This window comes from Watersipora subatra, chromosome 7, assembly GCF_963576615.1.
Source record: "Watersipora subatra chromosome 7, tzWatSuba1.1, whole genome shotgun sequence".
Classification (NCBI taxonomy): Eukaryota; Metazoa; Bryozoa; class Gymnolaemata; order Cheilostomatida; family Watersiporidae; genus Watersipora; species Watersipora subatra.
The window spans coordinates 38907505-38925144 of record NC_088714.1 but is presented as its reverse complement, the minus strand read 5'-3'; the positions used below and the strand labels follow the sequence as shown (position 1 = coordinate 38925144).

The 17640-nt window shown below is 38.2% G+C and overlaps 1 protein-coding gene across 3 annotated transcripts in view; it reads right to left on the bottom strand.

The window, feature by feature from the left end:
* Positions 1 to 364: 364 nt before the first annotated feature.
* The window catches only part of LOC137399536 (disintegrin and metalloproteinase domain-containing protein 10-like), a 35922-nt gene continuing 18646 nt past the window's right edge, over positions 365 to 17640 (bottom strand). For 2 of the 3 annotated variants that reach the window (XM_068085695.1, XM_068085697.1), the window contains 8 exons: positions 14661 to 14833; positions 8395 to 8575; positions 7573 to 7737; positions 7166 to 7368; positions 5714 to 5933; positions 5413 to 5552; positions 4698 to 4850; positions 2912 to 2974 (listed from right to left, as the gene is read on the bottom strand). In XM_068085695.1, coding sequence (XP_067941796.1) covers positions 2936 to 2974; positions 4698 to 4850; positions 5413 to 5552; positions 5714 to 5933; positions 7166 to 7368; positions 7573 to 7737; positions 8395 to 8575; positions 14661 to 14833 — 1274 coding nt within the window. In that variant the 3' untranslated portion in view covers positions 2912 to 2935. Of the gene's footprint in view, positions 1349 to 2911; positions 2975 to 4697; positions 4851 to 5412; positions 5553 to 5713; positions 5934 to 7165; positions 7369 to 7572; positions 7738 to 8394; positions 8576 to 14660; positions 14834 to 17640 lie in introns of those variants that run through there. The other variant, XM_068085696.1, reaches the window with a different exon arrangement.

Below are 17640 nucleotides of genomic sequence, written 5' to 3'. Positions count from 1 at the left end.
TATGTACTTCGAAGACCACTTTGAACAAGAAACTACTATTAGCCTAAGACTGTTATTGACTATTTCTATGGTGTTGCTTTCAAACTTCTAACGAGAAAAAGCAAAAAGCTTAGGAGTTGGACATCGAGAGAATTGATTGCTATTGATGTAAACGATTAATAATTAATACGATTTTGTGGACATTTTTTTACTGATCACTTGATATGACGGGTTCATAAAGATCAAAAATTGTCAGTGGCGGTCATATACAGGTGGCGTTTAAATAGAGGGTGGCGCTCTATTTTCCAACCCTTCTCTCTTAGTGGTGGTGAAATAGAGGTGGTGTTCACATACAAGCGACGTTCAATTATAGGTTTTATGGCATATAACACACATATAAGCCTGACAATGTGTACATATACATGTATGTCAAATGATGGGCAGACAATTGAGCGTCAAGCTGTATTATGTAAGGCTAAATACAAATAATCAAACACAGTGATTGTAAACAGAGTATTTGCTAACATTGCTGCCAAATCCTGCTGTTACATTGCATAGCAAAGCAACTGAGCTACATCCAAGCTGTAATGACAATTATTACAACTGCAGACTCTAACGTGTGGCTAGACAAGCTGATGTTTGACACTAATGTTTGTCGCACCAATGCGTGTGGTACTTTCGCGTTTGACAGGAATATGTCGGACACCAAGTCTGACATTAATGCGTGTAGCGCATGCTGCAGGTAGCCTATATCACCTCTAGAGACAACCTTTCCATTTTCAAAAGTTAATGTCAATAATAAAGATGTCATTATGACAACACTTTTCTCGTGAACAAAATTGTGAAACATTGAAAATTGGCACGAGTAAGTAACTTTATAGGTCACATTGCAATGAGGGCAAGTATTTAGAAACAGAAATAAAATACATCGTAACAAAAACTCGCACCCACGTTTGGTTTATTCAAACCCATCAAGTATCGAGAATGGGGTTCTTTATGGAACTCGAGCGTGCTAAAACATCAATCGCCTGTCTAGCCAACTATTCTTTAAATCAATCAGCCGCAAAAGAAAGAGAAAAGAACACGGACAGGACGTAAGAATGAGTGTGTTTTGTAAAAACTTCCACCACAGACATAATTTACGGAAACAAGTTACAAAAATCTTAGAAAGAGAGTGGTTATGAGTTGTACAATCTAAGAGGAATGTTGATTCATAAAAACGCTAGTAACTACAGGTATTCATGTAATAAAACTATAAATAATGATATGTCAGAGAATATCACAAGTAGAGAGTAGTTTCTAGAGAGTAGTTTGGTGAGATACAGCCATTTATTCATCTCATTTCCATTGTGTCTCTTTGTCTGTCAGGCTACAAACAACAGGTTGTACATAGTATACTAGACAAAACACGCCATGTACTTAAATAGGCTACTTATAATAACTGTTACAACTTGGCTGCACATTTCAGAAGGTGGTGCAATTTATCTGGTTTCAATGTACAGTGGACTCTTGCCATATGATTTTAATTACTTTCGGTGTTAGCATCATGAGACAAAGTTTTCGTATAGAAACCCACAGTAAATATCTAATGCAAACACTCCCTGGTAAAAATCATCAAAATTATATGTACTGTACGCATTGTGAACATTCAAAATTAGTAACAAAATAATAAGTTAACCTTAGTAACTATAGTTACCTACAGTAACTTTAGTGTATTTAGTGGTTATGATCTGCAATAAAATGTAACATTACAATATACTATGCGCAGTACGTACTGTAGGGAGTTCTTACCTTCAAGGCATATGTATAACATAAACGTTGAATTTAGCTTAGATGAATTTAGCTTACTAAACAGATACATAAAGCTAAGTTTTAGTATGTATTTTTAATTATTTCATTGAATTTCAAATTTTTTATCGCTAAAATTTTATTACTCATCTGTTATCTGTTTCCGGTTTCTTTTTCAAAATAACTAATAACGAATAATACCAAACTGTGCGAGATCGAGCACCATACATTTCATTCGTTATTGGAGGGATTTTGGCGATTTGCATATCGACATACATGTATTTATTTTGACGTAACCATCATACCTACTGCCAAATTGGTAATTCGAAAAAATTTTTTGTTGGTTTTGTATGGCAAAAAATATTTCGTTTGGAGGAAATGAAAAATCAGCGTGTTCTACGTTGTCGGGTGAAAAGATGGTATGACGGGGTCATCATAACTCTCTGGACGCAGTCTCATTGCAATTAACCAAAGCAGTATCTGCAATACAGACAAGGATAGAAGTTTTATGAAGATTGTTTCATTTATGAGAAAACACTTTGTTTAAGGATGAGAATGCACAAAGTAAGAGGGTCTTTTGAAAGAGCACTTTGCGTAAATGTTTGCCGGTAGCTGCCTGTATAAGGCTATACGTGCCTGTACTTGGCTATATACAGTATATGCCTGCGCTTGCCCATACATTCCATCCTATAAATGCTTGCGCCTGCCTGTACACGCGCATGCCTGCCTGTACTTGCCTTCGCATACGCCTATATATGCCGAGACCTACATGTACCAATCTATACACGCTTACACCTGCCTGTAGACACCTGCGTCTGCCAGCATGTGTATGAAATTTCTGGGGTTCTAAATTAAGTAAAAACACTGGAAAGATAAACCATTTAATCAACTTAATGTTTTAGTCGATGTTTAGCAGTGCCATAGACATAGAAATTAAACATAAGGAAGGTTATAATGGCTATAATAAGAGCCATATAAAGAACTAGATCTAGCAGGTAAGGCAGGTAGCAGTAAGTAGACAAGTAGCAGAATTTCATTGAAGAAATGCGGACTACATGGAAACAAAACTGCGTGTGAATGCTGTAAGCATCACTTAAGTTGCCCCGACTTGAGGCAATGAAGAACTACAACTGCGCACTCTTACTAGTGAGCCAGATGGGATGCCTGGCTATCTGCGGACAGGGTCTACCCTGGTTACCTTCCATCCCTGCAGACAAAATGTTTAGTAAGCTTTGACAAACGGTTAGTGGGAAGTATCAAAAGATGGAACCGCTGTGTAGGGCTGAGAGACAGATACAGGCCACCTACCATATACGCACTAACAAAACTTCTGGTGATATTAGCTTTCTTAAAATTATTTAAAATAATGTAATCATAAAACAATCATAATAAACAGTGGCACGAGTGACAACGTAAAAAATATATGATTAATCATTTTTAACCATACTGAAGGTACAACACAGACTCACTCTGACTGTATCATACTAAAGGTACAACACAGACTCACTCTAACTGTATCATACTAAAGGTACAACACAGACTCACTCTAACTGTATCATACTAAAGGTACAACACAGACTCACTCTAACTGTATCATACTAAAGGTACAACACAGACTCACTCTAACTGTATCATACTAAAGGTACAAGACAGACTCACTCTAGCTGTATCATACTAAATGTACAACACAGACTCACTCTAACTGTATCATACTAAAGGTACAACACAGACTCACTCTAACTGTATCATACTAAAGGTACAACACAGACTCACTCTAACTGTATCATACTAAAGGTACAACACAGGTTCACTCTAACTGTATCATACTAAAGGTATAACACAGGTTCACTCTAACTGTATCATACTAAAGGTACAACACAGGTTTACTCTAACTGTATCATACTAAAGGTTCATCGTAAGATGACTTTCAATAAATGTTCACTTTGCTGACGACATTCATCGCGGTTCTTTACAATAGTCATGCAGACGATCTTTCCATCACATCTGCGACTACGTGATGCAACAATACAACTTAATCAAATTCATGAGTAAGAATAGGTTTCTTCACAAAAATTTAAAACTATCCATTTAAAAGTACAGTGGTACCTTGAGAAACGATTGTCCCAACATGATTTATTTCAGTTATGACACGAAAATTTTTAACAACTTTGTTCTGACATACGACGAGAAATTTAAAATATGTATAGAAAATCTCTCTCGCTACCGGTTGAAATCCCTCCCATAACGCCTGAAAGAGATACGATGCTCGCTCTCTCTCAGTTTAGCATTATCCACTATAAGTTATCATTAAAACAAAACCGGAAGCAGATAGGTGGTAAAATTTAAAATAAGGACAAAATTGAAGTTCAGTAAACTACATACTAAAGCTTAGCTTTGAGTAAACTATGTAACTAAGCTGTTTAGTAAACTAAATTCATTCAAGTTAATTTGAAAGGTTACATTATACGTCTGCTTCGAAGGTAAGAACTCCCTACAGTACGTACTGAACGTCGTACAATGTAATGTTCCATTTTATTGCCGATCATAACCACAAAATACGCTAAAGTTACAGTAGGTAATTATAGTTGCTGAGGTTAATATATTACTTGGTTACTAATTTTTAATACATCGTATTATATTTTATTTAAATGTACTTTGGGTTGGTTTTATATCGTTGGAATGCAGTAATGCAATTAAACTATTACATTATTATAATTGGTAAATGACGCTTTGAGGTACAATTTCTTTGACACACAACGGTGATTATAGAACGGATTAAATTCGTATCTCAATGTACCACTGTACACAGAATAGAGTTTTTTGCGGAGGGCAAATGGAAGGCTTGTTGGAAAAAACGCTCCATAGAGAAATATAAATCATTGGCCTCTGGAAAATAGGGTAACAAAATATTGGCTCGCGATCCAGCTTACCCTGCGCTCAGGTCTGGTGAGGGGCTTGCGGGGATCTCGTGCATCAGGTTGATCTGGATTAGAGCTAGGTGTGAAGTAGGCCCCAAACCAAACGAGGAGGAAGGTGACAAACCCGAGTCCAACAACAGCAAGCAGCACTGCCCACCAGTACTTCTGCAATTGATATTGAAGGATTGTATGTTCCATGTACATTTGAACAAGTACCTTGCCTGTTACTTGCCCCTACTTTTTCTATTACATCTAGTTGCCCCTACCCTCCTTGTTACTTCTACTTTACCCTCCCCTCACTGTTACTTCTAGTTGCCTCTGCCCATGCTGTTACTTCTAGTTGCCCCTACCCTCCCTGTTACTTTTACCTTACCCTACCCTCACTTTTACTTCTCCTTGCCCCTACCCTCACTGTTACTTCTACTTGCCCCTACCCTCACTATTACTTTTACTTGCCCCTACCGTCCCTATCAGTTCTACTTCTAAACATATACCTAAGATGCGTCATTAGTTAAGGCTACTGTTAAATAACTTTGGTTGAAATGCAGTTTTATTACGTTGGTAAGAGATAGCACAGCAACCATAATATTCTGGGAATTATATATTTAATAACTAAAAGCAGGTGTTTGATAACGATCAACTTAGCAGAACTAATATTCCAAAAAAATTGATGCTTCCTGTAGATGGCAATCAGAAAAACTGCTGGTCACCTCCATGAAATCCATACCTGCATCCATGCAGCCAGCTCTTCAGCAGACGTAAGGCTAAGCAGAAGGCCTTTAAGCCTAGCTAGAGGTCCCAACTCATTTATCTGTCTGCATGTGAGGAAGTAGTCACAGAAGCCCTGATCCTTATCGCATGGATAGCCTTTGAGATACAAATATGGAGAATACATAGCACAAAGTCAGGCTAGCAACCAACAAACGGTTTAAAAAAGGGCCAAAATTCTCAACTACATGTATGTAATATCTACAAATTCTAGAAAAGTTGCCATATGATCTTTGGTGCTCAATAATGGATGGCCTCACCTGGCTTAACAGCTATGCCATCTGCACGGCCAATACTGGCCAACATATTCTTAAAGTCTTGTGGAATGTTGGACGTGTCTGACGAGCTGTAGCAGGTGCCTGATACCGGATCCTTACAACTGATCATGCAGAGAAATGAAGAGTCCGCAGCATTTTGGATGGTTTGACTGCACTCCTTCCAGCCACCAACAATCTTAGAGCAGACAGACCCTGTGCAATCCTAGATAAGAAATGAGAGCTGCTCAATGATGCTACCTGCCCAATTACCTGCGTTGTAATTCTCACCGTCTCAATGATATTATACAATAAATTTCCAAAGGTATAGAGCATGCATATGGCAATCAGTTTCCAAGCTCGCATCCCTCAGAACTGCTCAAAAGTAATTAAAAGTCCTAGTTAAGAGCTTTTGCTAAAACTCCACAAACTATACAAATAGAAACAGAGAGATGATGAAACAGTGACAAAAACACTTCAGTCAGACCAGAAAACCAGCTTTCACCTGAATATCTAATGAATATTTGAAAGCTAAACAATACAAGGAGCAGCCCCTTACTTGTGTAGTGTCACTAGTGATTTAATTAATAGCGTACAGACAAACCAGCCATAAATCACATAACATTCTGCTTGTCAGTGAAGACATTTCAGAGTTGAAAGAAAACTCTACAAGCAAAAGGGTCAAAGTTAAGGAGACTTACGAAGCACCAAAGTTAAGGAGACCTACGTAGCACCAAAGTTGAGACCTACGAAGCACCAAAGTTAAGGAGACCTACGTAGCACTAAAGTTGAGACCTACACAGCACCAAAGTTAAGGAGACCTACGCAGCACCAAAGTTAAGGAGACCTACGTAGCACCAAAGTTAATGAAACCTACGCAGCACCAAAGTTAAGGAGACCTACACAGCACCAAAGTTAAGGAAACCTACGCAGCACCAAAGTTAAGGAGACCTACGTAGCACCAAAGTTAAGGAGACCTACGTAGCACCAAAGTTAAGGAAACCTACGCAGCACCAAAGTTAAGGAGACCTACGTAGCACCAAAGTTGAGACCTACACAGCACCAAAGTTAAGGAGACCTACGAAGCACCAAAGTTAAGGAGACCTACGTAGCACCAAAGTTAATGAAACCTACGCAGCACCAAAGTTAAGGAGACCTACACAGCACCAAAGTTAAGGAAACCTACGCAGCACCAAAGTTAAGGAGACCTACGTAGCACCAAAGTTGAGACCTACGTAGCACCAAAGTTAAGGAGACCTACATAGCACCAAAGTTAAGGAGACCTACGTAGCACCAAAGTTAAGGAAACCTACGCAGCACCAAAGTTCCACGCAAATTCATTATTGCTAACGTTAGAGTCTAAAGAATTGTAACTTTTGAGCACTATTACAAAGTTGCAGGTGCAGTGGACGAAGCAATGAAGAATAAATCAAACAATATTTTTATGTAAATACTCACTCCTGCTATGCAAACTTTCGTTTCATCATCACAGACAGTTCCATTTGGTTCTGGCGCTGACGGAGGGCACTCCGCTTGGGTCCCTAAGCAAACTGATTGCTGTGAACACTCGGTTTTAGGACGACACTCAACAGTCGCATCGTAAAAGCCACAATCCGATCTACAGCAGGGCCCTTCCGACGGGTCACATGACACAGCCAAAACTATAAAATATCAAGCAAACCTGCTGTTTGTCGTCAACACAAAATGAACACTTACAGACATCGAGTTCACAAAATCCTGTGAAACATCTTTAAAAAAATTTTCAACATCACTTTATTCAATTTTCCATAAAGATGTATGATATCACGTGTTACTAGTACCCGATGCCCCTGCATGTTTAGCAGAGGCAAGAGGCGTAGACTCACGGCTCGTATTAAGCTGCAGTGTACAAGCGTCAAGTTGGTTGTTGGCAGCATTCTGTCCTATGCAGCACTTGCAACAGCTTGAGTCCTCACAGTCTGCGGAGTAGCCACAGTCGCATCTCTCCTGCCCATCCACTATCTGGTTACCACAGTGGCCATCAGTTGGGGCTGATCACGCAAAAGAAACATGTTAAAATCTATCTTGCTAACATTATCCTCAGAAAGGCTACTATTCAAAATTGGTATGGCATATATCACTGCTTCAAAAACAATTGTAGGTACAATTATTGGAGTTAAAATAGGTTACATATATTCAAAAATTTATATATGCGTGTAAAAGACAGCAGTAATGAAAAAGCACAGGTTTTGCTATGTTTAGTCAAGAGAGCAACCAGTCCTAAAACTAAAATTCCAAAACAAGACATATAGAAAATAGAATGATAAAATGAGGTCAGATTTAGCCATTAAGTAGAGAGATTGAAACAAAGAGGTCAGAATATAAAGTGAGATAAGTCATGCTGTATGCACTGTACAAATAAGGAATATCGGGAGAATGTACATTATTACAATAGATTACATTTAAAGTGGTAGATTACTAGCATTATCATATGTAGACTTGTCAATTATTACATAAAAACCTGTCAATTATCACATGCAGAACTGATTATCGCAAGCTATATAGGTATATTATTATAGGTACTTATAACTACCGGTGTACAGTTAGGTACGTACTTCCTACAGGTATACCAAGAAGATGCAGGGGTTCGAACAGAGTGAGAGTGTTAGTAGCAGCAGACACTAGTTGCTAATCATTATGACACTCACCTTTGAAGCACTCAGTGTTTCTTGGGCTGGACAACACATCACCAATGCTATTCCTACTACAGGTGGAAAACTCATTATTATTAGGTCGCTGTCCTGATATGGCAGCGTAATACATGATGAAGTTTCCATCCTCATCCCCGCTGTCTGTGAAGGGAGTGCAACCAACTCCAGTTGCATCATGCTGTAAAATTTTATGAAGTAACTAGTCAACAAATAATCTGCTGCATGCCTATGTAGGGGAATGATCGACATTATATAGACTTTACATTATATGAACCCTAAAATACATGCAAATTGGCTAATCCTTTCCAAAACCATCCAAAACCCACTCATTTTGCCTTTCAAACAGGAAAAACTAAACATAAATGTTTAATTTTATGACTACGGGAACTGTGATATTATTGGAACAGGAACCGACAGCTTCTAACTTTGTTTCTTCTCACTTTCACTTAGGATTCATAATTACAGCAATTTTATGTTAACATAAAATTAGTGTTGAAGGTGTCTGGTTTCCTTAACATAAATTAGTGTTGAAGGTGTTCAGTCTCCTTAACATAAAACTAGTGTTGAAGGTGTCTGGTCTCCTTAACATAAAATTAGCATTGAACGTGTCCGATTTCCTTAACAAAATATTAGTGTTGAAGGTGTCTGGTCTCCTTAACATAAATTAGTGTTGAAGGTGTTCAGCCTCCTTAACATAATATTAGTGTTGAAGGTGTCCGGTCTCCTTAACATAAACTAGTGTTGAAGGTGTTCAGCTTCCTTATAATAAAATTAGTGTTGAAGGTGTCCGATTTCCTTAACAAAATATTAGTGTTGAAGGTGTCTGGTCTCCTTAACATAAAATTAGTGTTGAAGGTGTCTGGTTTCCTTAACATAAATTAGTGTTGAAGGTGTTCAGTCTCCTTAACATAAAACTAGTGTTGAAGGTGTCTGGTCTCCTTAACATAAAATTAGCATTGAAAGTGTCCGATTTCCTTAACATAAAATTAGTGTTGAAGATGTCTGGTTTCCTTAACATAATATTAGTGTTGAAGGTGTCCGGTCTCCTTAAAATAAACTAGTGTTGAAGGTGTTCAGCTTCCTTATAATAAAATTAGTGTTGAAGGTGTCCGATTTCCTTAACAAAATATTAGTGTTGAAGGTGTCTGGTCTCCTTAACATAAAATTAGTGTTGAAGGTGTCTGGTTTCCTTAACATAAATTAGTGTTGAAGGTGTTCAGTCTCCTTAACATAAAACTAGTGTTGAAGGTGTCTGGTCTGCTTAACATAAAACTAGTGTTGAAGGTGTCTGGTCTCCTTAACATAAAACTAGTGTTGAAGGTGTCTGGTCTCCTTAACATAAACTAGTGTTGAAGGTGTTCAGTTTCCTTAACATAAAACTAGTGTTGAAGGTGTCTGGTCTCCTTCACAAAATATTAGTGTTGAAGGTGTCTGGTCTCCTTAACATAAAATTAGTATTGAAGGTGTCTGGTCTCCTTAACATAAATTAGTGTTGAAGGTGTTCAGTCTCCTTAACATAATATTAGTGTTGAAGGTGTCCGGTCTCCTTAACATAAACTAGTGTTGAAGGTGTTCAGCTTCCTTATAATAAAATTAGTGTTGAATGTGTCCGATTTCCTTAACAAAATATTAGTGTTGAAGGTGTCTGGTCTCCTTAACATAATATTAGTGTTGAAGGTGTCTGGTCTCCTTAACATAAATTAGTGTTGAAGGTGTTCAGCTTCCTTATAATAAAATTAGTGTTGAAGGTGTCTGGTTTCCTTAACATAATATTAGTGTTGAAGGTGTCTGGTCTCCTTAACATAATATTAGTGTTGAAGGTGTCTGGTCTCCTTAACCTAAACTAGTGTTGAAGGTGTTCAGCTTCCTTATAATAAAATTAGTGTTGAAGGTGTCCGATTTACTTAACAAAATATTAGTGTTGAAGGTGTCCGATTTCCTTAACAAAATATTAGTGTTGAAGGTGTCCGGTTTCCTTAAAATAATATTAGCGTTGAAGATGTCCGGTTTCCTTAACATAAAATTAGTGTTGAAGGTGTCTGGTCTCCTTAACATAAAATTAGCATTGAAGGTGTCCGGTTTCCTTAACATAATATTAGTGTTGAAGGTGTCCGGTCTCCTTAACATAAATTAGTGTTGAAGGTGTTCAGTCTCCTTAACATAAAACTAGTGTTGAAGGTGTCTGGTCTGCTTAACATAAAACTAGTGTTGAAGGTGTCTGGTCTCCTTAACATAAAACTAGTGTTGAAGGTGTCTGGTCTCCTTAACATAAACTAGTGTTGAAGGTGTTCAGTTTCCTTAACATAAAACTAGTGTTGAAGGTGTCTGGTCTCCTTCACAAAATATTAGTGTTGAAGGTGTCTGGTCTCCTTAACATAAAATTAGTATTGAAGGTGTCTGGTCTCCTTAACATAAATTAGTGTTGAAGGTGTTCAGTCTCCTTAACATAATATTAGTGTTGAAGGTGTCCGGTCTCCTTAACATAAACTAGTGTTGAAGGTGTTCAGCTTCCTTATAATAAAATTAGTGTTGAATGTGTCCGATTTCCTTAACAAAATATTAGTGTTGAAGGTGTCTGGTCTCCTTAACATAATATTAGTGTTGAAGGTGTCTGGTCTCCTTAACATAAATTAGTGTTGAAGGTGTTCAGCTTCCTTATAATAAAATTAGTGTTGAAGGTGTCTGGTTTCCTTAACATAATATTAGTGTTGAAGGTGTCTGGTCTCCTTAACATAATATTAGTGTTGAAGGTGTCTGGTCTCCTTAACCTAAACTAGTGTTGAAGGTGTTCAGCTTCCTTATAATAAAATTAGTGTTGAAGGTGTCCGATTTACTTAACAAAATATTAGTGTTGAAGGTGTCCGATTTCCTTAACAAAATATTAGTGTTGAAGGTGTCCGGTTTCCTTAAAATAATATTAGTGTTGAAGATGTCCGGTTTCCTTAACATAAAATTAGTGTTGAAGGTGTCTGGTCTCCTTAACATAAAATTAGCATTGAAGGTGTCCGGTTTCCTTAACATAATATTAGTGTTGAAGGTGTCTGGTCTCCTTAACATAAATTAGTGTTGAAGGTGTTCAGTCTCCTTAACATAATATTAGTGTTGAAGGTGTCCGGTCTCCTTAAGGAGACCAGACACCTTCAACACTAATTTTATGTTAACATAAACTAGTGTTGAAGGTGTTCAGTCTTCTTAACATAAAACTAGTGTTGAAAGTGTCCGGTTTCCTTAACATAAAATTAGTGTTGAAGGTGTCTGGTTTCCTTAACATAAATTAGTGTTGAAGGTGTTCAGTCTCCTTAACATAAAATTAGTGTTGAAGGTGTCCGGTTTCCTTAACATAAAATTAGTGTTGAAGGTGTCCGGTTTCCTTAACATAAAATTAGTGTTGAAGGTGTCCGATTTCCTTAACATAATATTAGTGTTGAAGGTGTACGAAGTCCTTAACATAAAATTAGTGTTGAAGGTGTACGATCTCCTTAACATAAAATTAGTGTTGAAGGTGTCCGGTTTCCTTAACATAAAATTAGTGTTGAAGGTGTCCGGTTTCCTTAACATAAAATTAGTGTTGAAGGTGTCCGGTTTCCTTAACATAATATTAGTGTTGAAAGTGTCGATTTCCTTAACATAATATTAGTGTTGAAGGTGGCTGGTCTGCTTAACATAAAATTAGTGTTGAAGGTGTCCGGTCTCCTTAACATAATATTAGTGTTGAAGGTGTCTGGTCTCCCTAACATAAAATTAGTGTTGAAGGTCTCCGGTCTCCTTAACATAATATTAGTGTTGAAGGTGTACGATCTCCTTAAGGAAACCGTACACCTTCAACACTAATTTTATATGAACTCGTTTATCATATTATACAATCTCTTAAATAATCTATTATGTAATCTCCTATAAAATCTCTCACATAATACAAATAAAAAACTTTACTTAAATTCTAAAGGCTAAGTAGAATCTCCATAAAAGGAAGTCTAGGTTATAGGAGCAACAACCGGATATTTGACTCGTATATTTGACTGGGTGACGTGATTAATCAATTAATAACATAGTGAGTCCATAGATAAAATTGTATATAACTAGAAAATGCAGATGAAGTCAGCCGTTACAACATTGCAACAGTGTACCAGAAACACCAAACATAGATAAGTCAATCAAGACTAACATATCCTGAGCACCCCAATTATCAGCTCATATCGTCAGCTCATATCGTCAGCTCATATCGTCATTTCATATCGTCAGCTCATATCGTCAGCTCATATCGTCAGTTAATACCATCAGTTCATATCGTCAGCTCATATCATCAGTTCATACTGTCAGTTCATATCGTCAGTTCATATCGTCAGTTCACATTGTCAGCTCATATCGTCAGTTCATATCGTCAGGTCATATCGTCAGCTCATATCATCAGCTCATATCGTCAGCTCATATCGTCAGCTCATATCGTCAGTTCATATCATCAGTTCATATCATCAGTTCATATCATCATCTCATATCGTCAGTTCATATCGTCAGTTCATATCGTCAGTTCATATCGTCAGTTCATATCGTCAGTTCACATCGTCAGCTCATATCGTCAGCTCATATCATCAGTTCATATCGTCAGCTCATATCATCAGCTCATATCATCAGCTCATATCGTCAGCTCATATCGTCAGCTCATATCATCAGCTCATATCGTCAGTTCATATCATCAGTTCATATCATCATCTCATATCGTCAGCTCATATCGTCAGCTCATATCGTCAGTTCATATCGTCAGCTTACATTGACTATATATGGAAAGCGAGAGCAGCTGCATGTGCTCTAACACGAATCTGACTGTCAACTATATATGAGGCGGGAATCAAGAATTGCCCCACATATAATCTGTCTACACACGTTATTCATTTGTACCGACGTTCTTGACATAGCACTAAGGTCTGCATGTTAATTGTTGCATTTTTATAGCCTCACAGGCTAATTCTGTTACAAAGTATTGCCCACTTGTCAACTTGAAAATAGAAAGCTTGCCATTTCAGTAAGTTCCCTTGCATCTTAAACAAACAGGAAATACCTAAAGGTCTAACTTAGTAACTTATAAACTCATCAAGTTTCTAGACCAATGTACATTGATTGCAGATGTTATTGACAAAAAGTGTTTGTATATAAAGCAATTTTCACACAAAAATGGAAAGAGTGATCATTTAATGGAGCCGAATAACGTAGTAATAGATTTTCGATACTTTGAGTCAAACAGGCCTCAACTCAGCTGTGTAGCTAGCCTTTTAACCGCACAATGTTTGTCAGTCACACACGCTGCCAGCCTGACTATGTGTGTCAGCCACACACACTGCCAACCTGACTATGTGTGTCAGCCACACATGCTGCCAACCTGACTATGTGTGTCAGCCACACATACTGCCAACCTGACTATATTTGTCAGTTATACACGCTATCAACCTGGCTATGTTTGTCAGCCACACATCTGCCAACCTGACTGTGTGTCAGTTACACATGCAACCAACCTGGCTATTTGTGTCAGCCAGACACGCTGCCAACTTGACCATATTGGTCAGTCACACTTATGCTGCCAACCTGACTATGTTTGTCAGCCACAAACGCTGCCGACCTGACTATGTGTGTCAGCTACACATGTAACCAGCCTGGCTATTTTTGTCAGCCAGGCATGCTGCCAACTTGACCATATTGGTCAGTCACACTTATGCTGCCAACCTGACTATGTTTGTCAGCCACAAACGCTGCCGACCTGACTATGTGTGTCAGCTACACATGTAACCAGCCTGGCTATTTTTGTCAGCCAGGCATGCTGCCAACTTGACTATATTGGTCAGCCACACTTATGCTGCAAACCTGACTATGGTATGTTAGTTAGCCACACAGACCACCAACCTGACTACATTTGTCACCCACACAAGCCGCCAACTTGACAATGTTTGTCAGCCACACCTATGCTGCCAACTTGACAATGTTTGTCAGATATACCTATGCTGCCAGCTGGACAATGTTTGTCAGCCACACCTATGCTGCCAGCTTCACTACTTTTATTAACCACACTTATGCTGCCTATCAGATGACAGCTAACAGCTATACCACACTTATGCTGCCTATCAGACGACAGCTAACAGCTATACCACACTTATGCTGCCTATCAGACGACAGCTAACAGCTATCAAAGCGATAATCGACTGTTGTATGTCAGCAGCAAGCCAGAGATTGCACATAGAACTGGATCTGGCCTAAATGTCTTGAAGAGACCAGAATACCTCAGCACCAAAGTTGTGACCAATCTCATGAGCAAATGTGATCTGGGACATAAGCACAGGCACCCTCTCTCCATAATTCTTGATAGTCACTATGCCGGTATTGAGACTCTTCTTTCTTGGTGAGCCATTTTCTGAGTAGGTTGTGTACTGGCTGCATATACCACCGCTCAGAGCTGGCAAATATGTACATAAAAGGTAAGTAGTAAGTACACGCCAAACATGTACTTCAAAGGTAAGTAGTATGTACAAGTCAGAAATATACATCAAAGGTAAGTAGTATGTACAAGTCAAGCACGTATATCAAAGGTAAATAGTATGTACAAGTAAACTGCTATCCACAGGCCTTCGGGAAGACTTTGTCTACACATGAACAGCAAAACCATAGATTTATGTAGCTGAAACACGTAGTTCAATGATGACTGGTGCTGACAAACAGCTCGGCCAATGAAACTTGACCGTCTTACCTTGAAAGTCTTAACATTTTACCGACCACTTGTCAACTCTAAAACAGCACTGACATTTCTTCCCTCAATTTGATCTGGCCAGCCACTTCACAATGTAGGTCAGCGGAATTGAAATGAAAATATTTAAAAAAATCAGAAAACGCTATCCAAAAGTAGTCTTTGCATTATTCTTTTATAAAAATGAATTATTTAGTAAATGTTATGTGACTCGCTTTGTTTTAAAGCTAATGATTGGTGTAAATTTAAACTTATTTATATGATTCTGGCAACTGCTTAAAAACATTTTGGTGTCAACAAGAATTGATGATGTTGCAGTCATTATTCGTGACATTGAAATGCTGTGTCACATATGATGGGATGACTATTCGTGAAATTAAAATGTTGTGTCACATATGATTGGACGAGTATTTGTGACATTGAAATGTTGTTTCACATATGATTGGATGAATATTCGTGAAATTAAAATGCTGTGTCACATATACTTGGACGATTATTCGTGACATTGAAATTTTGTTTCACATCTGATTGGATGAATATCCGTGACATTAAAAGGCATGGCATGGGTAATTGTTACTCAACATGGTGCAAGTGGTACGCGAGGCAGTAATGCCGGCTACAATCAGGAGGAAGGAGACTCCAGCGGAGATAAGGGCAAAGTTAGAGTTGGCAAAACAGTTGGCTGAGGACCGAAAGTTTAGCCAAGAACTCATGGTTCAGCTACAAGAGCTCCAAAGGCAGCTCCAAAGGCAGCTCCAAAGGCAGCTCCAAAGGCAGCTCCAAAGGCAGCTCCAAAGCAATCAGAAGGAGAAACGGAAATGCGATGTCCCGGGAGAGTCAACCCGGCTCGCAAGTTCACCACCAGCCCAGACTTAGAGCCTTGGGCAAAGAGTACCTGGTGTTCCTTAGCCACCAGACCGATATGGGAGTGGACGTGGGTGTCGGCCCTGAAAGCCAACGGCAGAGAAGGAAAGCGTTTTGGCCAGGCTGCATCCACGAGAAACTGTTTCTAATGACATAGAGACTTATGTCGAGTCATACCTGGTTGGCACTCTGCCTTCCATTGATCAACCTGCAACACCGATCTATCAGGCCGGCAACACCGAACCGATGTCAGGCTGGTTTATTCCACTGTCGACGAGTCATTAGGAATGACGGTGTCTCTAAAGGGGAGTGTGTAGTAGCAGCTAGCCAAGCACTAGCACCGAATATTACGGCTAAAAGGTCACTAAATAGTGGCAAGCAGTATTATAATATAATACTATACTATAAGTACTATACTATATTATACTATATTATACTATACTATATATTATATATATAATATATTATACTATACTATATATTATACTATACAATACTATACTATAAGCTAGCCAAGCACTAGCACCGAATATTACGGCTAAAAGGTCACTAAATAGTGGCAAGCAGTATTATAATATAATAATATTATAATACTGGCTAGCTGCTACTACACACTCCCCTTTAGAGCCCCTATTATGCAATCAATAACATATTATGCTATTGATTGCATAATAGCCAGCTTGGCTAACAGGATCGAGTCAACACGGCCAGGGCCATCCCAGCTGTTAAAGATGTGATTGCGTCAAAAAGGTCAATTTAATGAAATTAAGACCAATAAAAGGTTAAAACATCAGCTACAGGTTGATGTTATTTTTGTCTTTGTAGACTAACCCTGTCCAGATAAAACGTTTGAATGAGGCAATCTTTTAAAAAGCTCAGATTCGAGCGGGTGCTTCATTAGTGACGTAACGAGTAATACATCTGAAAAGAGTCCACGAGCGGTTAATATAAGATCTCTTCAGTAGCCAATCATCAGCACAGAACTTTTATATATTTTATTAAATATTATCGCTCGTCAAACAGGTTGTCTGTGATTTTGAAGATTCTGTTTATTAGGGATCTTACTCTATTACTAGTTAGTCACGCGCATTGACTAGTAGTAGATTCTACTAGCTATGTGCATCGACATTGATATATAATTTGCATCATTAATTTACTGAAATACTGCACGGACGCGATACGTTTTATTAACGAATAACAGATTTGTAACAATGCGAAGGTGACTCAAAGTTTTCTGAGTGTCAGGTGATTAAAGATTGGGGCAGACAGGTTATGGTTAGAGCTGACAGGCATCAACAGCGTTATACTGTAGAGAAAGACAGGAGTATGGAGGTAAATTTATCGTTAACTATGTGTATCCTTTGTATATATTCTAAACTAACGGTAATCATTTTTTATTACTCATGAATACATCTACTAATAAGTAAAATTATGACTTTTTGCTATCACGAATCATTGTTTCACAACTTTTTATCATTCCATCTAGCTATAACATTAACTTAAAATTTTCTTTGGCATTTTCAGCTAGTAAATTAGATTTATGATTAGAATTTATGTTCATTTCTCGCTTGTAGAAAGTGAGGAACATCGATTGATCAATGCTCATCTTCAACTCTCAGAAACAAAGCTTCGAATTGTTGGCTTTGCATATTTAG